This window comes from Mirounga angustirostris, unplaced genomic scaffold, assembly GCF_029215605.1.
Source record: "Mirounga angustirostris isolate CCGP_5_RB_7025 unplaced genomic scaffold, mMirAng1.0.hap1 SCAF_12, whole genome shotgun sequence".
NCBI lineage: Eukaryota > Metazoa > Chordata > Mammalia > Carnivora > Phocidae > Mirounga > Mirounga angustirostris.
Window position 1 is genome coordinate 77,773,081 of NW_026991720.1, and position 24,137 is coordinate 77,797,217.

A 24,137-nucleotide genomic window follows, 5' to 3' on the forward strand; every position below is an offset into this window, starting at 1 on the left:
TGCCCTCTTTAATACCCATCACCAGGCTAACCCATCCTCCCACACCCCTCCCCTCTAGAACCCTCAGTTTGTTTTTCAGAGTCCATCGTCTCTCATGGTTTGTCTCCCCCTCTGATTTCCCTCCCTTCATTTTTCCCCTCCTGCTATCTTCTTCTTCTTCTTTTTTTCTTTCTTAACATATATTGCATTATTTGTTTCAGAGGTACAGATCTGAGATTCAACAGTCTTGCACAATTCACAGCGCTTACCAGAGCACGTACCCTCCCCAGTGTCTATCACCCAGTCACCCCATCCCTCCCACCCCACCCCCCTCTAGAAACCTCAGTTGGTTTCTCAGAGTCCATAGTCTCTCATGGTTCATCTCCCCCTCTGATTTCCCCCTCTTCATTTTTCCCTTCCTGCTATCTTCTTCTTCTTCTTCTTTTTTTTTTTAAACATATAATGTATTATTTGTTTCAGAGGTACAGGTCTGTGATTCAACAGTCTTACACAATTCACAGTGCTCACCATAGCACATACCCTCCCCAATGTCTATCACCCAGCCACTCCATCCCTCCCACCCCCACCACGCCAGCAACCCTCAGTTTGTTTCCTGAGATTAAGAATTCTCAAGAATTTCATTCGTTTTTAATGCTGAATCATATTCCATTGTACGTATAACAACATTTTGTTTATCCATTCATCTGTTAGTGAAAATTTGGGTTATTTCCACCATTTGGCTATTTTGTGAATAACACTGTTATGAATATTGGTATACAAATATCTGTTCAAGTCCCTGTTTTCAATTCTTCTGGGTGTTTACCCAAAAGTGAAAGTGCTGGATCATGTGGTAATTTTAGGTTTAACTTTTTGAGGAAACAGCATAGTGTTTTCCATAGTGGTTGTACCATGTTCCATTCCCACCAGCGATGCACAAGGCTTCCAGTTTCTCCACATCCTCACCAACACTTGTCACTTTCTGATTTTTGATAACAGCCATACTGATGGCATGAAGTGGTTTGTCGTTGTGGTTTTGATTTACATTTCCCTAATAATTAGTGTAGGTGTTTTTTCGTGTGCTTTTTGGTTTTCTGATATTTTAAATTCATGCTACCATATCTAAATTTAGCATAGTTCTATGCTAGAACATTTTCATGTATGCTATGTAGAAAAAGCAGTAGATTTAGCCACCAAACTGAAGACCACGATAACGAGTTGCTGGTTCTTAAACTGAAATTCATTTCTAACAAATTCCAGGAATCTTTTCAGACACGTAATACTATACTAACATTACTGAAAGTAGTACCTTGAAGAAGGCATAACCATAAAAAAACACAGATGTCCAAAAAAAAAAAAAAAAAGCCATCCTAGGTTGGAAAACTGGAGATTCATCATATGCAAAGGCAAAGTTTTATAAGAATGTTTCCTATAATAATGGAAATAGAACTAGCATATTTTGAGCCCACTGAGAATATCTGTATGTGAATTGCCAGACACCTTGATCTTGGACTTCTCAGCCTCCAAAATTGTGAGAAATATTTTTTGGTTGTTTAAGCCACCCAGGCTATGTTATTTTGTTATGGCAGCTTGAACCAACACAAACCTCCCTATATGAGCAGATTTTCCATGCATAAAAAATATCTAATGGACTATTTGGTCATTTATCTCCAAAATATGTCAGTGTTATGCTATAGGAAGATGATTTGTGACTTTCTAGTACTTGTCTTGAATTAATGCTGGTATTCCTCCTCAATCCCAAACAGATCAGCGAGCGAATATTCTCACTTCTATCTAGTGTTATAGAAGGGCAGCTATATTTCTGCCTTATACCATTGCCTTCACCATTTGGTAGCATAATGAAGTAACTTTAAACTAAAATAAAATATTTTACCTAAGTACAGAGTTTTAAATTTAAGCATATTAATTGTCAGCATATATATTATTGCCATATAGAAATAAAATATTTCAGGCCATTCAATTTGCTTTGATTTTCTAAACAACTTGAAAAGTAAGTTTCATAATTCAATGTGCTTAATTCTAAACTTATAGGCAAATTCAGTATATAAACGTAAGTGATATATTAAATTCTTAACAATTTCTCTACATACTCATACATATAGGGATAGAATATGAATTATATGCAAATCAGGAAGGAAACAAAAATAACTTATTTAAAAGGAGAGAGGGTGTTTTGTTTCTATTTTCTATTTCAAAACTCAAAAAAGTGGAAGATTCGTAATTACAGACTATAAACATTGTTAGCAAATCCAACTGATAAATGTGAGACCACACAGCTAGAGAAGATAGTTTGTTTCAAGAGTTATCACAGTTGTCATTGATTGTTTCATTAGCATATACACAGTGTCAATTTGGTCAAGGCTCTATTGATAAGCACTGGATAAAAATGACACCAATAGTTGTGTAGACACAAACACTTTCAAAATGAGAATAAAGTATCTTTCCAGTCACCTTTAAGGAAAATCTTGCAGATGGTGTGTTTTCAATTCCAGGACCAATAAAACAATTTAACAGGGGCTGTGCATCTCTAGACATATTCCAAAGAGAAAAAAAATCTGTATGGATCTGATGAAATATTACAGATAACAGATTTATCTCTCAAGACATTTCAAAGAACTATTTTAAAATATTTTGCTACATCAAAAACTAATGATGTTTCAAATATTTCAAAGCATATGACTTCAGAAAATAAAAATATATTAAAAAATAAGAACCTGGGGCGCCTGGGTGGCTCAGTCTTAAGCGTCTGCCTTCGGCTCAGGTCATGATCCCAGGGTCCTGGGATCGAGTCCCACATCGGGCTCCCTCCTTGGGGGGAGGCCTGCTTCTCCCTCTCCCACTCCCCCTGCTTGTGTTCCCTCTCTCGCTGTGTCTCTCTGTGTCAAATAAATAAATAAAATCTTAAAAAAAAAAAAGAACCTATAATACTATAAACATTTTATCTTTTGTTGATAAATTTCCTCACAAGTCAAAGATTTCCAAGTCTTTTTATTATAACATAGGTTTTTAGCACAAAATTTCAGTAACCTTTATTGTAGCTTACTTGCCTGAGATTTAAATATATTCCAGGGGATAATGATGAAATAATATATAATTAGCTTCTCAGTAGTAACAAATATTTATAGAAAGTATTCTCATTTTGTTCATTACTGATATGCATGCTCTACTTAGTGAAATCAGACCCAAATGTAATGTCCTTCTTTGAGCAAAAAGTATCTTACACTTAGCACTCTATTACTAACATAGAAATTTACATCCACTTTGCCTGCTGAAAGCATTTGAGGAAGAAAGCTTAAAGTTACCCAAGTAAGTGCTTTTTCTTTTCTTCTCCTTCCTTTTTTTCTAAATATCAATCATCCACTCATATGAGTTGTGTGTGTGGGCAGAGAATTTAATATTTGTTTGCTTGTTTGTTTGTTTATATTAAAAAAAAAATTCCATCCACTCTCCCTCCTCGGGGTGCCAACTGTCAGTCCCTCCTCCCTTGGCCCAGGCTGCCCATCCCAGAAGCTGAGAATAGGACATTTAGACCAAAAAAAACCCTATAAAAAAAAAGTAAGAGTTACAACAAGATTTCATGGACTTTAATTCCCACAGTATTTAGCAAGCTTTGAATTTAATCAACATTATAAAACAGTTTATGTAAATGTCTGGGTCACTGAGAAAGGAGGGATAAGATTTAATTTAAGGTATAGAAAATCAATTAAGTTGAATACAGTTTGAGAAAGACTGGACTTTATTCAAATCAATTTTCTCCGGACCAAAATAAAAACACCCTTTCTCTTATGGACTATTATGCAAAATTCTTTGACTTTTATATGTATTGTGAGACTGTTTTTGGCATAAGTAGATACAAAAACAATATCATTTGAATGTATTTAGTGTAACAAAAAAAGCTATAGAAATTCTAGAAGAAAAAAGCTATTGAGATACAAATTAGTTTGTAAGAAAACATCAAAAGGACAATTAATTCATTCTATTGAATATATTGTTTTTAAGTCTCTATAATAATTAATAAATTAAACTGCTTTTAAAAGGAATTATAAATGAAGTCTATTAACTTTTTATTCTAAAGCCACATATAAATATTTGAGAAACCCAAGTTAATTCTCAAGGTAGAATATTTAATATTCTTGTGTATTTAATGCAATGTCAAAATCTCTTTATAATATCTATAGATATCAGAAGGCTATTAGATGTTGAATTCTTTGATCTCCCTTAGAAATAAGGGTTTACTTAGACTTTCTACTTAGTAAATAACATTTTTTTCTTTTATATGCTTACTTTAGATTGGACTGGAAGTTATAGCTATGTGATGAGATTAAGCATAGGGAGTTCCTCGTAAATAAAATTTTATTTGTAGTATTTGAAAGTACCTTCTACCTTCCTATTTACATGATAATATAAAGGGAAAAGATAGTATTTTTATATCCATATATATATTTTTATATAAAATATATGTATATACACATATGTACATATATACATATATTTTATATAAAATATATGTATATATTTTATATATAATATGTAATATATATTTAACATGTTAATAAAATATATATGTGTGTATATGTATAATCTTTACGCAATTGCTTTACTGGTCAATTCCAGAAAAAGTGAAGCTTTTAATTGAAATCTTTGGACACTTGCCTGAATAGTTGTTTATTCACCCATTTCTTCATAAAACATTTTATGATCTTCCTATGTGCTAAGCAGTGTGATGGCAACTAGAGGTTCACAGTCATCTTCCATTTTTCTTTTGGAATATATGTATGTATGTATGTATTAAGATTCTTCATGTAGGAAAAAAATGACCTCTTTATGATGTGTTGCAAGTAACTTTGTTTCCTTAGTTTATCATAGGCATTTGCTTAGGTATGTCTTTGATTCACATGTACTTGAATTATTGAGTATTTGACTTCTATTTAATTGAATTTATCAATCATAGTTTACCAATTATGGATTCTGAATTTTAGTCATAGGAGAGATGGATCATTGAGAACTTGAATAAATAGTACATCTAAAAAAGTTAATGTAAAAGCTTAGATACACATACATTTTATGAGTCTCTAAGGAAGATGACCATTTATGCCATAAAAGCAAAATAAAATGAAAACAGAAACAAATACACTGTTTTGAATTTCTATTACCCCTAGAAATGAAGAAAAGAAAAAATAAGAAAAGGGAAACATGGAATTATAAAATGGTTAGTTTTTTTTTTTTTTTTTTTTTTAACTCCAGAAGCATCACTGTTCTATAGAAATTCAAGGCCAGGGGCGCCTGGGTGGCTCAGTTGGTTAAGCGACTGCCTTCGGCTCAGGTCATGATCCTGGAGTCCCAGGATCGAGTCCCGCATCGGGCTCCCTGCTCGGCGGGGAGTCTGCTTCTCCCTCTGACCCTCCTCCCTCTCATGCTCTCTGTCTCTCATTCTCTCTCTCTCAAATAAATAAATAAAATCTTAAAAAAAAAGAAATTCAAGGCCAGAAGTGTTTCTCAATTTCTAAGCATAGGCAATTTCCAAAAGCGAGAAGACTAATCTTTAACTGTCATTTGTAAAAAGACTAGGTTTTTAGGAATCAGGAGAGTGTGTTGCCTAGTCACTTACTTTTACGGAACATCCAAGAAACCTTTTCTTGAATACAATTTGCCATAGGAAAGCAGTTTTGAAGCCTGACTCTTACAGTCATCACAGCTTTGCCTGACCTTGCATCTAGCTTCATCAGGCGTCCAGGTGCTAAGCATTCTTCACAGTATAAAGCAGTTGACAAGTTGAAGATAACCAGAACTTTTGTAGAAGTCAAAAATGTGGTTTCTAGCCAAGACAATAAGAGCAATGTCCATGTGAGTGACAACCCAAGACACCAGGGGTGGGTAGTTAAAATGAACAGTCACCGTTGGAGTGTTTTACAGTGACAAAAAATGTTTGCTTTTTATCAGTGGTGTGTGTGTGTGCGCGCACATTTGTGCATAGGGGGTGGGGTACTAATGTGTTTCAGTAAGAAGAATAGATCATTTTTATCTAAAGTTTTGCTCAAAATATGACACTTGTGCAAAAGCACATTTTTTTCCCCGACAGTAGCTTGCTTTGCTCTACTCAATCCACATTCCGACTCTTCATTAGGAAGCCATAAATAGATCAGTTTATATAAAGGATAACACAAAGTTATTTTACTTCAAACATTTTTGAGAAATATTTACTTTAATTGTCTCCCTAGGCTTGTTGTAGTGTTGAAAGTGTTTGAATATCCCAGTGCTAATGTAGAAAAGATTCTGTGCCAGTTACACCATTAAGATATTTAAAACCCTGTATTCTGATAGAGCGGGGTAGTGGAGAGCCTGGGGAATTTGGAAAAATCATTTTGGTAACCAAACATTTATGATTTTAAATGGAGAAGCTAAAGATTGTTTAATGTCAAGAACTGCAAGACAGAACATCTGAGCAAGATCAGGCATATTTTTTTTTGAATTCCACCCCCTAATTCATATTATTAAACTCTTCAGATCACTTTAATCTTATAAATCATTAAGTCACTTCCAGTACGTTCCTGACTGCCCTCTCCAAACATTTCTAAACACACTTATTGCTCCTTATTTATCATTTGCATGCTTTTGAGAAATGTAATGCCAGTTCTTCTTGGATCCAATATGTCCATATTGTTGATATCTAGGAGAAAAGATGAAAAGTAAGAAGAAAAATATCTGTGTAGCAAATCCTTTGATATTCTGATAATTTCCCATGTATGAAAAAAAAAATCACACGCTCAGACATTTAAGAGCTAAAGTACAGTATTATGGGTAGGCTTGAAGTCAGATATAGTAGAACTTAATCTCATCGAGCATCATATCAATTCAGAAATCACCCTTAGAAAATTGGGTGACTCTTCCAAATTAAAATGGAATAAACACATTTTACACACAAAGCAGTACCTATAATTACATTATTGGCCTTCAAGAATTAGACATGAGTACAGCCCTTGAATTTATTATGAAATCATACCATTGAACCATTACTGAAAAAATAGTATTTATGCATATTGTGAACTTTTTTTTAAAAGATTTTATTTATTTATTTGACAGAGAGATACACAGTGAGAGCAGGAACACAAGCAGGGGGAGTGGGAGAGGGAGAAGCAGGCTTCCCGTGGAGCAGGGAGGCTAATGCGGAGGCTCCATCCCAGGACCCTGGGATCATGACCTGAGCTGAAGGCAGACGCTTAACAACTGAGCCACCCAGGTGCCCCTATTGTGAACATTTTAAACAGTCATTTTATACCAAATCAGTAGATGTTACAGTTAAGAAAATACATCATTTGTATCGTCTTCACTAATATTGATAATCACCTTAAAATGAGACAATTATAGCAAAATAATTTGAGGGTTAATTTTATCTGACCACAATTCAACAAGCTAATAATTTACTTATGTTACTTTCTCTTTTCCTGACATTTTTGTCATAATCTATTAGGAAGATAATGTAAGTCCAAGTGTGGTTTACGTATTTACACATCTCATTGGATGTTTTGAGTTTGTAATTGCTAAAAAATTCATTGGAGATGGTTTAAATAAACTCACTTCCCAGAGAAACTAAGGAGGATATATGTATTCAGTTTCTAGGCAAGAAAGAGATAATTGGGTTTAAGTTGGGGGTATCCTTTTAAATTTGACTTTATGACTGGAATTAATGACTACACAGTGACTTGATCAAATAGGCTAAGGGCAATTCTTTGAGATAGTATCTCCAATTGTAGAGTCACTACCCTGTAATTGAAGTGAGTCTCTTTCTTCATCCAGTAATACCTGTTTGTTCCTAGGGTAGATGAAAAACAAGTATTAATAATTACTGTAACCATACTCAGTTCCATAATCTCTTTGTCAAAAACATCAGGGCTCAAAAAGACATGAATGGAGAGACTAAATGAGTCAATAAAAAGCTTTCATTTATCTGAAGCACTTGAATTATCACTGTGACTCTTATTTTTTTTTTAAAGATTTTGCTTGAAACCCACTGTGTGTTAAATTTAAAAGATAGTTTTGTTGCGTGAGGATATTATTTCTGCCTAAAAGGACAACTATACATATTTTTTGGAAGATCAAGATGTACCTGTGGGCAATACTTTGGAGGCAGGAAGTCGATAGTTTATCTTTTCTCCATTTTGACTACAAAATGGCATTTTCCCAGCACCAACAAGTTATTTATCTGTAAGTCTTATTATAAGGAAAAAGGTGGTTAAATATCATGACTTAAATGGATATGGTTATTAGGGACAAGCAAAAAAACCCCAGAAATTTCTGGATATTCATATATCCAATTCTTATTCTAGAGTAGCTATTGGTATAGGAGAAATTTAAGGGCACTTGGTCACCAGACCCACTGGCCCTCTGAATGGACTTTAAGTTCTTTTTCTTAAGCTGGATACTTAAATCCATACTACTCTGCAGAATCTGTTTTTCTAGCAATATACAGAGACTTGGATGACTAAATATTTGTGCTAGCTCTTATGGGACCATAAAGCAAGTAGATAGAGTCTTGTTATTGCCAGAATTTCCATTCTAATAGAGGAGAATGTTATATTCTAAGGAAATATAACCAAGTGCTATCAAACCATAGAGTCAGAAGTAGTTTATTTTAATTAGGATTGCAGAAAACTTCACAGAGAAAGTGACATTTGAGCTGACCTTGGAGAATCAATAGAATTTGATAGATGGTGGTAGGTGGTAGATGGGGGAAAATGTTCTGAGAAGAGGAAAAAACACAAGAAAAATCCACAAGATGCAGCAGAATGAGCCAACTATTTGCATGAATTTGAAATTGTAGCAGAGCTTTATTGTTATTTTTTGTGTGCTATATAGCACAAGTTTATTCATAAAAATTAAAATTTGATGGTTTGCCACTTAATAAAGTAATACTCTAGTGTAAGAATTAAGATGGTTTGGGTTTTAAATAAATTTCACATATCTGTTATTGAGTGTCATTGTGTCATTCTTTGTTTTATAAAAAGATATTAGGGGTGCCTGGGTGGCTCAAATGGTTAAGCATCTGCCTTTGGCTCAGGTCATGATCCCGAGGTCCTGGGATGGAGTCTCACACTGGGCTCCCTGCTCAGTGGGGAGTCTGCTTCTCCCTCTGCCCCTCTCCCTGCTCGTGTTCTCTCTTACTCTCTCTTAAGTAAGTAAAAAAAAAAAAAAATCTTAAAAAAAATAAACAAAAAGATATTGGAAAAGTTTGAATGCTCAAAATTTAGTGAGTATTAGGAAAATAGACAAGACTTAGCTTTTTTCCGAGTATATTTGATCTTTATTATAAGTCTTTTCATAAGACTATTAAATTTCTACTTTTATACAATTTTTTTCTTGTAAATTGGCAAATATCATGGAGTAAAAGAAAAAAAGAATATAATTAGCTTCTAAAACACACATAGTTTGAATCATATATGCTAAAAATAGTGGTAATGATCAAAGTCTGATTTTGAAAATACAATGATAGGAAATAGTTTATATTTATATTTATATCTTATGAGAGAAAAACCAATTCAGCCTGTTTGATGTCATGTTTACTCTTTGGTGGATGAGATCATTGAAGGCGGGTGACAATCTACTGATGAAATCTAAGTAAGGCCATGTGTAAAATGCTGATGCCTGTGCTCATTGGTGTCAACAAATTGTGAAGAATGTGTACAAGAGCCATGGGAATGATTGAGAGGCTAAACACCCAATTCATGATAAAATATCGCAAGAGAATATAGAGAGATTGAGTAAACAACATAACTGCCTATGTGAATATCAAGAACATAATACCGGTAAAGAAGTGAAATTATCTGGCTAGCTTGAGAGCAGAATGTTAGAAATGATAAGCTAAACATTATCTGATGAAGCATTTTTGTCTTAATTTTTATATAGCCCATCAAATGGAAATTAATAGCACATTTGCTATGTCTACTGATGTGATAGAGTTGGAAATGACAAATATTTGGTCATTCTAAACTCTTAGTTCCTTGTTGATGATTCTGAGAATCACGCTAATATTTCTGGACACTTAATGTTTCTGGAGCTTCAAAAAGGAGCCATAATTAACTAGAAAGAAGCAATCCGATTGGTTGAAAATTTAGTGCATGTGCACATGGGTTATTTTACTTAGTCTCTCAAATATGTAGGTGTTGTTCTTAATATAATATCTTTTCTTGCGGACTTAACCTTAGAATATTAATCCTGATTAATACAATTTAATTTTCTATGATTAATGTTTATTTCAGGTGGGAGTTTTCTTAAGGGCAAGCTAATGTGTAAACTTAATAATATTCAGAATCATTGTCACTTTTTGTTACTTGATTTTATGAAATCATCCATATTTTGGACACACTTGCTTTTCTCTATCTGATGATAAATGTAGTTACCATAGAATTATGACAGACAATTGTCCTCCAAGCATTACCATGTTAGGGTCATTAAAAACAGTTCCTTAAGAAAACAAAGTGATATTCAAACATTCTTCTTTCCTTTGTTTTTTAAGTTGTGTCAAAAAATAAATGAGAGGGTGGAAAATACAATCACAATCTAGACACTTTTTAATACTTTATTGATAAAGAACTTCACTGACAGTTTATCAACTTGGAGTTGATGAGTTGTTTTGTCATGTGTATGATACAGAGTCGTGGGTCTGATTTGCATGGGAGATACAGAATGAGAATAGATTGAGTTAGGTAGTAGATGGAAGAGATAAAGTGAAAAATGAGAAATGAATAAAGACATCAGTACAGGTAAAATAGAGTGAGTAGAAGGAAAGGGAAGATGTGTAAGTCAGCTGTTTTTTCTCCATCCATTATTCATATGGGAGCCTGATCTTCCAGATTAGAATTTTATTATAAGGACATTTTTATACCTTTAAAGCAACTTCTAATCCACCTTCTTAATTTTAGGCAATACAAGAATACGAAGTGATGGAATTTTTATCAAATCTCCCAAACTTCCTGGTTTTAAAATAGGAAGGGTAAATAATCTCAATCAGGGATCCCTGATCTTTTTGAGGGTAATTTATATAAGGTAGGTTATTACTTACCATACATGAAACTGTTTCCCTTGAAGTCTTCTGAGTACAAGTTTACATAACAGCACCTCAAAGTCTCTTCCAACTCTAAGATTTTGTGACAATTTAGGAATTTCTAAAGGAACTCATTGTATTAGAATGGACAGAAAACAAATAAATAGAAAACATTTACTTAGACTCAAAATATATATGTATTGAATAGAGCATTTTATAACAAATATACCTATAATCAATATGTTGCCACTCTTCCTAATTAAATCTCAGATCATAGGAAAGTGATATTAGAAGTGACAAGTTTTGATTTAGGTGAGTATTAAAGATAAACTTTTTTTTGCATTTTATATAATTTACTATATTTTTCCACTTCAAGAAACAGTTCAAATGGTTCATCATGAAGTTCTTAACCCCAAATGCTCAATAAATATTTAAAGAGAACTAGCTAATGCTAAGTAATAAAGTTCTTCGAGTTATAAAACCAGCAGTTTTGGCCTCTAAACTGAACAATCAAATGTATTTTAGGTATTTACAATCTATCAAATTGTTTATGAGTATCTGCAAAATAAGAATGACTGGAAAAAAGGAAGGAAGGAAGGAAGGAAGGAAGGAAGGAAGGAAGGAAGGAAGGAAGGAAGGAAGGAAGGAAGGAAGGCATCTTTGAAAGAGCCTGGAAAGAACCTTTAAGGCTAGGAGACTAGAAAAATAAAATCTTATAATATACACCAGAGATATTTTTAATCTGTTATAATGTATTGTGCTCTGATTGGTTTCATTTGAGAAATAAATTTGCTGTATAAAAACTTACAAAACATTCTATATATTTTGCACTTAAAATTTCACATGTAGCCAGCTAACATGACCTTTACTTCTGTTAAAACCTAAGTTCTATACACTTTTTTTTAGTTTTCTAATATATGGACTGTCAGTTTTGCCTTTATTCTTTTCTCTAGTTTTTAAGGTGAATTTTATAACTAAATCAAGAAAATATACAAGCTAAAATTCTCAACTCAAATCCCAAAGACTTTTCAACTTACGATGAAATTGAAGTAGATTGTATATAGAGAAAAGAGAGTTGAAATGTATGTGGCAAAATAAGAAATTTTGATGTTCTCCAAATTTAGAGATCATATGGTTGATACTCTTTTGGATTAGCTTATTTGATATGAGTAGCTATGATTTTTGCAACTATGTAAATTTCTTAAATGTATGAAAAATTACTTTGTAGAGAATCAAAAACAGGGAAAACAAAGATAATCTTAAATGTTATTGCACAGTATCAGTCAACCTGGAAAAGCATATTGAATGTCTTCAGGAGATATGAGTTAGGCAGATACCATGTATGGAAGTTTGGTTTCCAGGGACAGTTGGCTCAGCTGGGTGATTTCCACTTTCCATTTCTCATACCATTAGGTAGCAGTTACGTGGAGGCTGAGGCTAGTGGTCTCTGAAGACATTTTGCACTCATTCTTGTGGTACCTGAGCTAGCATGGCTGAAATTCCTGGGGTCTCTCTCTGTAGGAAGTAACTTTTTTTTTGTGCTGGCTTTGTGAGTTTTAGTCAAACAGGCAATTTCTCTTCCAATATCATTCCAATAAATCTTTGAGCTTCCTATTAACAATATCGGAGTTTGCTACATGAAACAAAAGTCACAACCAAACATTTTCTTCAGAAAGATTAATCTCTATCTTGGGTCTTATGTCGGGCTGTTATGGAGCAATTCCCTTAAAATGGTTAGAACCCCTATTATTCAACAACAACAAAAATTCAATAAGATATGTCTTTAAGACCCTATGGTCTTTTGAACAGCAGATATTTTCTTTGAGGCAGCACCTTGGATCGAAGGACCTACTTGCCTCATTTGGGATTTTATCTTTTTCGATCTCTTCTGTGGGTAATATTTTGCTGGGGATAAGAAGGATTTCTATTTTTGAAACTAGCAACTTCTGGTTCCCATCTGTATCTATAGCTGATCTATATCTATATCTAACTTATGTTAAAATGGGAGTACTTTTCCTTTACTGCATCTTTCTCTTTCATATTATGTCTAGAAGAAGCAATGTAGAACTTTCAATATTCAGTGTTGAAATTTCCTTAAGTATCCACAAGATCATTAAGATCCCTTTCTGTTTTTCACATTTCTACAGATAAATTTCTACAATGCTTGTGTCAGCATATAACAGATGCCTTTTCTTCATGGTCCCTCAGGCCCTCATCAACAGTCTCCCTGAGTCCCTTTCAGTTTATAATAACCATTTCGTCAATGTCCTTCCAGCTTCTGGCCATGGCCTGGTATGAAAGCAAATGTCACATATTTTATATCTTTTTTCAATGCAACTACCCCACATCTAGGAACCAAATTCTCTTCCAGTTATTTATTGCTCCAACATTTAATAGCTTACAATGACAACCATTAAATTTTGATAAAAATTCTGTGGGTTAGGAATTCAGGCCGGCCACAGCAGGGATGGCTCATCTGTGGGGCCTTATCTAGAGTAGGTCAATGGCTGGAGATGGCTAGGACAGTATAAATAGGGCAATAAGTTTGCAGGGTTTTTTTCCTCCCCCCTTTGAGATCTGCTGGAATTGGAATATCCAGGATGATTCCTTTACTCATATGTCTGGCAGCTGGGCTGGGATGCTTATTTTTCCATATGGTCTTTTACCTGGCTAGGCTGAGTATTCTCATAGCATGGTGGTCTTAGTTTGTTATTTTTTACATGGCTATTGTGATAAGTGAGCATTTCAAGAGTCCAGTATAAGAGTTTCAGGGCTTAAAGGCTAGCCTTGAATTCAGATTCATTGTTGAAGGATACTATACAAGGATGTGAGTATCAGGAGGCACAGTTCATTAGGGGGTTATTTGGAGACTTAATTGCCACAATGCCTATTGCCCAAGTAAAATATGTGGCCAGAGGCCAAGCAGACCACAGAAATTATAAGAACATTTTTGGTAAGTTGGAATTTAAAATTAGAGTAGAATCCATGAATCTTAATTTACTTCCACCATTATATAATTTTCTATTCTCTCATTCAGATTACAACATATCAACATTCTTTCTTTTGGGATTTGTGTGAAGCCTTAAAGATCTATGGCTATCATATACATTTTGTAGATATTAAGTTAATAAATGTTAGATTTTTTCCCTCTGGGGCTGTCTTACAAATTTTTCTGATGGTTGTTACAAAAATTAATGATTTGTAAGAATTTTAATTCAATCCCAAGACTTAATTATGATTGTTTCTTCTTCCCATCAATTTTTTATACCACGTTGTTCTATGGATGACATGTATGATAAAAACTGAATCAGTTTGAAATATACTTGAAAATTCTGGCCTATTTAAAATTTTTTATTGCTAACTTCAAGCTTTTAAAAAAAAAAAAAAGGCTCTTTCTCTTTGTTAACTCCGAAAAACTGTCATTGACCAAAACATATTTTGGGAATTCTAAAGAGATAAATGTTTTCTGTATGTTAAGATTTAAGCTTTGGAAAGAGTAGAATCACAAGGGACAAATTGTGTGGGATACTGATACTCTGTTAGTAAAATAGAGACTCAAAATGCTCTTTGAGTATGTCATTATCAGCTGAGACATTCTGGGCACAGCATGGAACACATACTGTGACTAATGATCCCGAGGATAAGAAGTGTGGAACAGTACATAAAATGGTATTTGAATACACAAACCTTATGTCGCCCATCACATTTGAGCAGGAATATTGTGTCTAGGAACATGAAACAGACCACCCGTTCATAGGGTCAGGGAACCGGAAAAGAGAAGATAAGATAATGAATTAAGAGGGAAAAAAGGAGGCAAAATACAAAGCACAGATGGCAAATGAAGTATGAGATAAGGGGAAAGAGGGTGGCAGGGATGCTCTAGTTACATGGTTTTGCTTTTCACCTTTTTAAGTGAGTAAACTAGGATAGATTATTTTAATAGCCTGGTCATAGTTTGTTTTCCTTTCCTTTTCTCCCCCTCTGTGTACATCAGTTCAAATTATTTCCATATTGGAATAAATGGCACTGATATAGATACAGGTGGGAGAAATGGTTCTCTGCTAGTGTTTCTATAATTCAAAACAGAAACAATCCTTCTCCATCCACCTTCTCCTTTTCTTCTTTGGGTTTTTTAGTATCTTCTTCCAGGTTTCTCCGGATTATTGCAGTTCCAGCTGCAAAACACACACTGAATAGAGCACATCCATTGGGAGAAAGACAGAGAAGTGGACAATTATCATGTGATCACATTGTGAATCCTTTTCTTTTAATGGAGACAAAGCTCTTTGTTTCCTATGTCTCTTCCTTCCTTCCTTCTTTTTATTGGTCAGTTCATTTTTCATTTTTTAAAAGATTTTATTTATTTTAGAGAGAGAGATTGAGAGAGAGTGTGTGAGCTGAGGGGGGGGGTGCAGTGGGAGAAAGAGAATATCAAGCAGACTCCGCGCTGAGCTGGGAGCCCTACATGGGGCTCGATCTCATTACCCTAAGATCATGACTTAGGCCGAAACCAAGAGTCAGACGCTCAACTGACCGAGCCACCCAGGCACCCCTTATTTTTATTCTTGGCTACCAATGGAGCACGTTTCTGGGGGACATGGGAAAACACCCATTATGTGCACCGTAAGTGTTTTCACAGGGAGAGATCGGTTTGAATAGAGTTCACATTTAACAAACAAAAATAATCCTGGTAATTCTGTTTTGTAAGTTTTATTTCCATTAAGGTTGAAGCTTAAAATCAAGTCCTGTAATCTGTCTATTCTTAGTTTAGAGCAGAAGGCATGATTAAAGAGTTTCCTTTTGATCCTCAATATTTGAGAGAGTGAACGGTCAGGACCATACAAGATTAGCTGAAGTTGTCGGAAGTAAACTTTTAGAAGGGAAAGGATTACGCTACCTTCCTACAAATATGAATTTTTGGAACTCTTTCCTGAAAAACTTCTACACACCTCTGCAGTACTCTTCTAATAAGACCACACCTGGAAATCTGTGTGTCTTGCTCCAGGCATTTTGCTGGAGAAGTATTTGAAAGGTAGCAGAGAGAGAAATGAAACCACCTGGAGCCTGTCGCTCCAACGGCAACCCCGGGCCCTCCCGGGATGGAGTTACGTCTGCTTTGCTGTAGCTTTCAGGCAGCTACTTTGTTCTTTATGGCTCCTCTCAAAACAATATCCATCAAAAGGTGTCAGTTAGGTTTTATAGGTGGCAGCAGCTCCACTTTTATGAAGAGTTGTTATTAAATATATGTGACTAATATTAATAATGCCTATTTAAATATTTACGAGGGCAACACATGACCCAAGTCCTGGGGGAAGATAAAACTGCTAACAGAATCAGGAAGCCCTGGGCAGAACAAAAGTAGCTCAAAGGTGTTAAAAAATTATTTCCTTACCAAAAAATATGCAAGTCTAAGAGAAAACCTGGGAGAATAATCAATATGAAGAACAAAATCAAAAAAGCTTGAGCAGATCTTTTAAAATTGTTGTCATTATGCAGATTCCATAAAATGTGCATAATATTTTGAATCTACTTGGCTCTTTAGATTTCAGGAACTTATAAAAACATTATGTGAAATAGAATTTGGAGAATCCCATGCTAAAGATAATCATATATTTCTTCAGGTGGCTGACCAAGACAGACAATATTATTTTTAAAAATAATTTTAAATGTGTTTTTAATGCTTCAGAACCAATCATTTTTTTAAGATTAAACAAAACTTTTTGTTACTATAACATTTGTGCATATTTATTGTAGAAAGATAGAAAAAATAAGCAGAAGTAAAAAAGTAAACTCAGTATTATGACCACAGAGATATTTTCACTTTTAAAACCTTGTTTATGTCCTCAATGAATTTTCTCTATATTTAATCTAGATTTAGATTTACGTATGTATATACATTATATATATATATATATATATACATAAAATGAGCTCAAGCTACCATGTTATTATGCAACTTTTTAATTTTCATTGACAGTCACTATTTCTGCATGTTAATAGGTATTCATCTTATCAGGAGATTCAGATTACTCCAATATTACCTAAACTATCTTTAATATCTGGTTTGGCCAGGCGGGGATTCAATACAGGCTCATTTGTTGCACTTATTTGCTATGTCCCATATGTCTCTTTTAATCTATTTAGTTTTCATTTCAAAGATTTATAAAAAAGCCTGGGCTGGTTTTCCTGATGAATCATCTGTCTTCATGACTTGTCTGATTGTCTCCTTGAGGTATCTTCTAAGTTATTTCTCTATCCCCTATATATTCTGCAAATGTGAATGTGAGTCCGAAAGCTAGACAGATTCAAGTTATTTTTCCTCTCTAGAATGCATTCTAGATGTTATTGTGGACTTCATATTTTATCAGCCCAGGAGGCTTATAATATATGCCTGAAACACCATAATGGATGCTGAGTTTGACCACTAAATTACAGTGATGACTAATATCCCATAGCACTGTTTGGTGCTTTCCTGATTATAGTTGGGTACTACATCAATGTCCAGTTCCTCATCTACTGTCTACCTAATGGTTTTAACATTGCCTTTGGTTTTTTGACCTTGCTGATACTGTTTTCCAGCCTAGATCTTTTTGGTTTTAATGTAATCAAACTTATCCATCTTTTTTTTTATGGTTTCTGGATTTTAATTATTTACTCCAAAATTAATAATGATTTTATAGTTTAAAAACTTTTAAAGTATTTAGATCTTCATTCCATTTGTAGTTTATGCTGGTGTATGATATGAGGCACAAGTCAAACTTGATCTTTTTTTTTTTTTCAAGTTGTACCCATTTGACCTAACACCATTTATTAAAAAGTCCATCTTTAGCTTAGTGATTTGAAAGGCTGCCTTTAACATATACTAAATTTCCAAATGTGCGTGGTTATATTTCTGGCTTTTTTGTTTCATTTCCTGTCTTTTCATATGTCAATACTATTAATTTTTGAGACCTTATGATACAGTGTATTATCTGGTAAGGGTAGTTCTATCTCATTTCTTTTTCAGATTTCTTCTTGCTGTTCTTTTTTTTTTTTTTTCTCTTCTTGCTGTTCTTACTTATATATATATTTTTCCATACGAACATCAGAATCTATTTGTCTACTTCCATAAAAGTATCTGTTTGCATTTTCTAGTTTATTTTGGATTCATAAATTATTAAAGATAATTGATATCTGTGAAGTTTTCTTTCCTTCTATTAAACGGCACGACAAATCTTTACATCCAAGTCTACTTTTGTGCCCTTGAAGAGTGCGTTAAGAGTGTTCTTTCTGTAAGAATCATTCCTTTCAAAAGGACTAATGTCTGTTTTATGTTTTATTACTCCCAAACCTGTAATTTGGAAAGCATGTACATATATATAGGCTGACATTAATACTTCCTCCTCTTTCCGATGGGCTAGCATACCTTATAAAATGTCTTAATTTCTTCATTTCCTGCTGTCTCCTCTCTTTTTCAGGTATGCTTTGTGCTAACATATCATTGCCATTTGCTTTTAATTTATTATGTGTTTGAAGCGAGACCTTCCATCAATACCTATGTTAACTCTCCTCTATGTGTCTTCTTTTTTGAAAGACATCTTTATTTTTTAATTTTTTTAAAGACATCTTTATTTTAAAATGAGGCTGAGCCATGTTTTAAGTCATATAAACTCGATTTTGCTGTTCTTGAGATACAGACTTGACAGCTTAACTTCAGAATTTAATATCTTAAGATCTAAATTGATTTTGTTTTGAAACAAAGATGTCCACACATTTTTAAGCCCACAAAAAATACTTTTAAAAGTTAGTATGTCTATCACCCAGCCACCCCATCCCTTCCACCTCTACCACTCCAGCAACCTTCAGTTTGTTTCCTGAGATTAAGAATTCCTCATATCAGTGAGATCATATGATACATGTCTTTCTCTGATTGACTGATTTTGCTCAGCATAATACCCTCCAGTTCCATCCACGTCATTGCAAATGGCAAGATTTCACTTTTTTTTTTGATGGCTGTATGCAGTGGAAAATAAAATAAACTATGCTCACCTATTGTGTCTGTTGCTATTAGAGAATCTGGGTTATTGCTAAAATTAGCAAATGTATTATAAAGTAGAAATATGGACATATTAGTTAAATTAAATTCTGTTTTTTTTTTAGGAAAACAAATAATATAAATATTGGAATTAACTTTAATGTTTTCAGTTTTGATCCCTTTTGGTTGATTTGAGAAAAGAAATACTGTTCTGGAGGCAGATCATAGGCAGAGGCAGTGCTCACCTCTTGAGAGTTGAAGTAATTCATGAAGAGCTACATTTCCTAGTTCTCTGTAACAGTGTATGTGATAGAACATTTCTGAGTTCTGGAGAAACTAAGCTATTCTAAAAGGATTGGTAGAAAAAAAAAATAAACCAATACCAAATGAAACATAGGGTAGTAAAAGAAGTTAGGTAAAAATAAATCAATTTTAAAAAATAAAAATAAATTTAAAAGTTGTGAGTTAATGAAATAATCTAGTTGTCAAATAGAGGAGGAATAGAAATATATGACTTAACTGAGAGCAACTATAAAAACTAAGCCACCCAATTATAGCAGAAAGCACATTAAAACTAATATGAAAAATTTAAAGTAATTAGTGGATGAAGAAAACTGATATTCTTATAGCAAATAGTTTTATAAATGTATGAGATCTCTTTTTTCAGGTAAAGGAACTAATTCTTAGAAAGGTGAAGTTTACTTACCCAGAAAAATTCATCTTTTTATTTGAAAATTAGGATTGAAATAAAAATTTTCTGAAAATTACTTTAAAATATTTTTCACTAAAACATACTTTTTGATTTAAAGGTATTGCATATTAATAGTGCTAAATGTCATGAGAAAATTTATGCACAAGTAACTAATTATATAATAGTTTTTTGATGGGAAAATTACATTTAGTACTTTTAAAATAAGCTTAATTTCTTTATTTAAGCCAAACATGATTAGTATAGTATTGTTTTCAACTTTTTTCATTAAAATTGAGATTTGAGGAATGGCCACCTTATAAATTCATCACATTGTAATAAATAAGGTAGGAAAATTAACAACACTGAAGGACTCATATTAATCAATATGATGTTCTAAGCAGAAGATAGGATATATGTACAGAAACATTAATTTATATTTTCCTAGGGAAAGAAAGGAGCATACATGTTCAGGTGCTAGGTTTATGAAGACATGACATTTAATATACCTTGGCAAGATTTTATTGGCCCAGGCAGTATTTTATATCTACAAAACCACTTTTTATAAAAGTCCCTTATATTGACTTTTTAAAAACTTGACTAATATATAACCAGCATAGAAATATAGCTAGGAAATACAAAATAAAAAAGTAAATGGCTCATAATTTACTCAGAGATCATCAGTTTTTAACATTACTGTCTTCATCTTTTTAGACAGAGACGTATACGCTTTTTGTCCTCTAAATGTCCTCATTTCATAAATACTGTTTTGTAGTTGTGCTTTAAACTTCTTTTCATGTCTTATTTCATTGTGCTGTAATTTCTATTTGTGGACCATTTAGATTTTCTTTCAGTGGTTTCACATTATAAATATTAACATGAACACCCTGTAGCTAAATCTTTATCACCTGTGCTATAAGGTTGCTAATATATCTCTATAGGCTTTATAGTATTGCTATTGTTTGTAGATTTCAGGAGGTGAAGCTCTATTGTCTAAAGGGGCAGTATTTGAGAATCCCTGGCATGCTTAAATGGAAGGCTTTAGATACTTCATTAATCAATATATTAACTTATTAAGTATTACATATAATGAAAGCCATCACATATTAAATTATATCATGTAATGCATAATGGCATATATGTGAGGGAGGCATCATATTATATTTTTATTACACATAAAAAAAACTTTCCTGAAAGTTACACATGAGGTTCATTTTACTCAAAAAAACTAAGATGGCTTACCATATTTTTCCCATGCAGACTTCTGAAGAAAAATTGAGGAAACTTTCTACTGATCTTTAAATGTTCTTTTTTATATTGTAGAAAAGTGAGTGGAAAGGAAATATCAAAGCGACAGGTCGGTTTTCTACCACATTAACCAAGGCTGCAAGGTTTTTTAAAGTAGTAGGTTAGCAATAAAGCTTCTTCCCAAATGGGCTATGGGGATTAAAACAGTGAATGAGGGCACCTGGGTGGCTCAGATGGTTGAGCGTCTGCCTTCGGCTCAGGTCATGATCCCAGGGTCCTGGGATCGAGGTCTGCATCGGGCTCTCTGCTCCTTGGGAGCCTGCTTCTCCCTCTGCCTCTCTCTCTCTCTGTCTCTCATGAATAAATAAATAAAAATCTTTAAAAAAATAAAAAATAAAAAAAATAAAACAGTGAATGAGTGAGTAAACAGTTGTTGTGTTAATCTATGATCCACTGAAATTAAAACTTTTAATTTTGTTTTAATTTTGTGATTTACTAAAGCAGTCTTGTTAATCCCATTATTGTTATTACAGCTATTTTATACATCAGAAACTAAAATCATATGTTGATTATGAATTGGTTTAAAAGATTCAGATCTAAAAACAAATTTAAAGTACATCAATACATGAATAAAAATAATTCTGGTATCTTCAGATTATGAAAATAAGATAATTTCTATTGGAATAAACTGAATTATATCACACTGCAGGGTGTTCTTAATGCCTTTGAAGAATGAGATCTGTGTATTTTTTAGGTCATCTGACATGATTTTAGAGATCCTTGAATTGACTTATAATGAGGAATTGGTTTAAACAATTGGAAATACAATCTTCATCACAGGTTACAACTTCCTACAGCTTTGAATAATGAAAAACCCTTTTGTTATTGATTAGTATGAGGGTTTGTTAATATTAGGGAAAGAAAAAGGTATAATTGGATTCACTTTAAAAAGAAAATTGCTGGGAGAGGGGAGGTATGTAGATTTTAATTGCTCTAATTCTAAAGAAATCTAAGTTCTTCCAAATGTTTAGTAAAATGAAAGGTGACTTCAATTTAATGTGGAAAATTCTATTATAACTATGTCTATTAAAGCATAATAAACATATGGAAATAGCTTGTGACTCAACTGAACTTCTATATATAATACATTTACGGTATTCCTATAAAATGCCAAGATCAAAAGCAGTCATCTACTATGTTACTTGGGACTCTTTTGCATATAGGATTATCATTTAGGATTACAATTTATTCAGAGTGGATTTTATTAGAATTAATTTTGATATTCAAATAAGCTTTCCTCCATGTAACCTTTGTGTTGGCCACAGGGATTGTCCTGGTCTATTTAAGCTGATGTTAGTTAACGTCTAAAGAACAAAAGATTTTCTTTGTTTAACTTATTTCGTAGGGCTTAAGTGCTTTACCTACACCCTTTTAAGGGATGCTGAGACTCCTAGTGATTTCATGAACAATTATGCAATGTGACTAAGTCTCACTAAATTAGAATGAGGTAGGTTTCCAAAATCTAGTTGAAGGGATATTGAAACATGACATTTTTATTTTTATTTATTTTTATTTATTTATATATTTTTTAAAGATTTTATTTAAGAGAGAGAATGAGACACAGAGAATATGAGAGGGAGGAGGGTCAGAGGGAGAAGCAGGCTCCCTGCTGAGCAGGGAGCCCGATGCGGGACCCGATCCTCCCGGGACTCCAGGATCATGACCTGAGCCGAAGGCAGTCGCTTAACCAACTGAGCCACCCAGGAGCCCTAACATTACATTTTTAAACTAATATGTTCAGTCAGTAAAGATATAGGGCTATCACTGCTCTAAGGCTATGAGTCTGAGAAATTATTTTTTAAAATAATTATGAAAAAATGCAAAGATAAAGTAAATTTTTAAATGACAATTTGACTTACTGGGGTAATTACGGAACTATAATTAGCCTTACTATCCTCTAAGAAGCCGTGACATCAAATAAGCTTTTGTGAGTATTTTATAAAAATATTTAAACAAAAGGCACTTAAATTAAGACACCACTATATGATTTACATGTGAAAACATGTTACCACATGAAAAATTCCATTCTAAAGTTTCCCCCCAAACCTCAAGTGTTATCCCCTGAGGCAACAGCAAGGTCTGTGGTGATGAGCAGCCTGGGTCCATTTTCCTCTTTGGTATTGAAGCCATACATACGCAAACCTCCAAACTTTCTGACCCAGGGACTTGGGAAACATGCTGAGGTTCCACTCAGTGGGGCCAGGAGAGATTAAAAATAAGAAAGAAAGAAAGAAAGGAAGGAAGGAAGGAAGGAAGGAAGGAAGGAAGGAAGGAAGGAAGGAAGGAAGGAAGGAAGGAAAGGAAGGAAGGAAAGGAAGGAAGGAAAGGAAGGAAGGAAAGGAAGGAAAGGAAGGAAGAAAGAAAGGAAGAAAGAAAGGAAGAAAGAAAGGAAGAAAGAAAGAAAGAAAAAAAAAAGGATGTTCTTCACAAAGAAGAGTTGCAGAGATTTGTGTTCATTATCTGGATAACATTTTAACTGATGTTATCTTGAGAAATAAAATTACAACATAAAGTATGTATAATAAATATATTAGTATATGATAGGTTGACTTAGTCCAATTAATCCTCCTCTGCTCTGAGACGTGGCATATTGCTGAAATTCATTGTCCTAAATTACACGAAACCAATGATCTCTCTCCGCTTCCCCTCCGTACAGGTTGCAGTACTCTCTCCTGTAGCAGCCTCCTACCTGAGCTGCCCTTCTGACTTCTAGCAAATTCTTCCCATGGCAACTAGACTTTCAGGTCATTTATCTTTCCATTTATCACTGTGGTTCAAAATCTTCTAATGGCTTCCCATCATCCTTAAACTAGGGTTGCCAGATAAAATATAGGATAAGTGCTACATGGTAAGTAGAAGTATTGTATTATTGTAGTATGTGTACTGGAGATATTTTATAATAAAAGTTATTTGTTGTTTACCTGAAATTCCAATCTGCATATTTAGTTGTAATATATCTGCATTTGACAGACTCACTAAATCTGTCACCCTAATTTAACCCATAAAGCAAATCCTTTTTACTGGACTACAAACCTGACTCATTCTGGGACCTGCCTACCTTGGCTGCCATCATCATCCTATACCAGTCTCTA

The 24,137-nt window shown here is 33.6% G+C and overlaps 1 protein-coding gene across 1 annotated transcript in view; it reads left to right on the top strand.

Moving 5' to 3' along the window:
- SEMA3D (semaphorin 3D) overlaps nucleotides 1–23,851 on the top strand; it is a 271,318-nt gene extending 247,467 nt beyond the window's left edge. Inside the window, exon 18 of the mRNA XM_064575344.1 lies at nucleotides 23,702–23,851. Coding sequence (XP_064431414.1) covers nucleotides 23,702–23,758 — 57 coding nt within the window. The 3' untranslated portion in view covers nucleotides 23,759–23,851. The remainder of the gene's footprint in view (nucleotides 1–23,701) is intronic.
- Nucleotides 23,852–24,137: the final 286 nt, after the last annotated feature.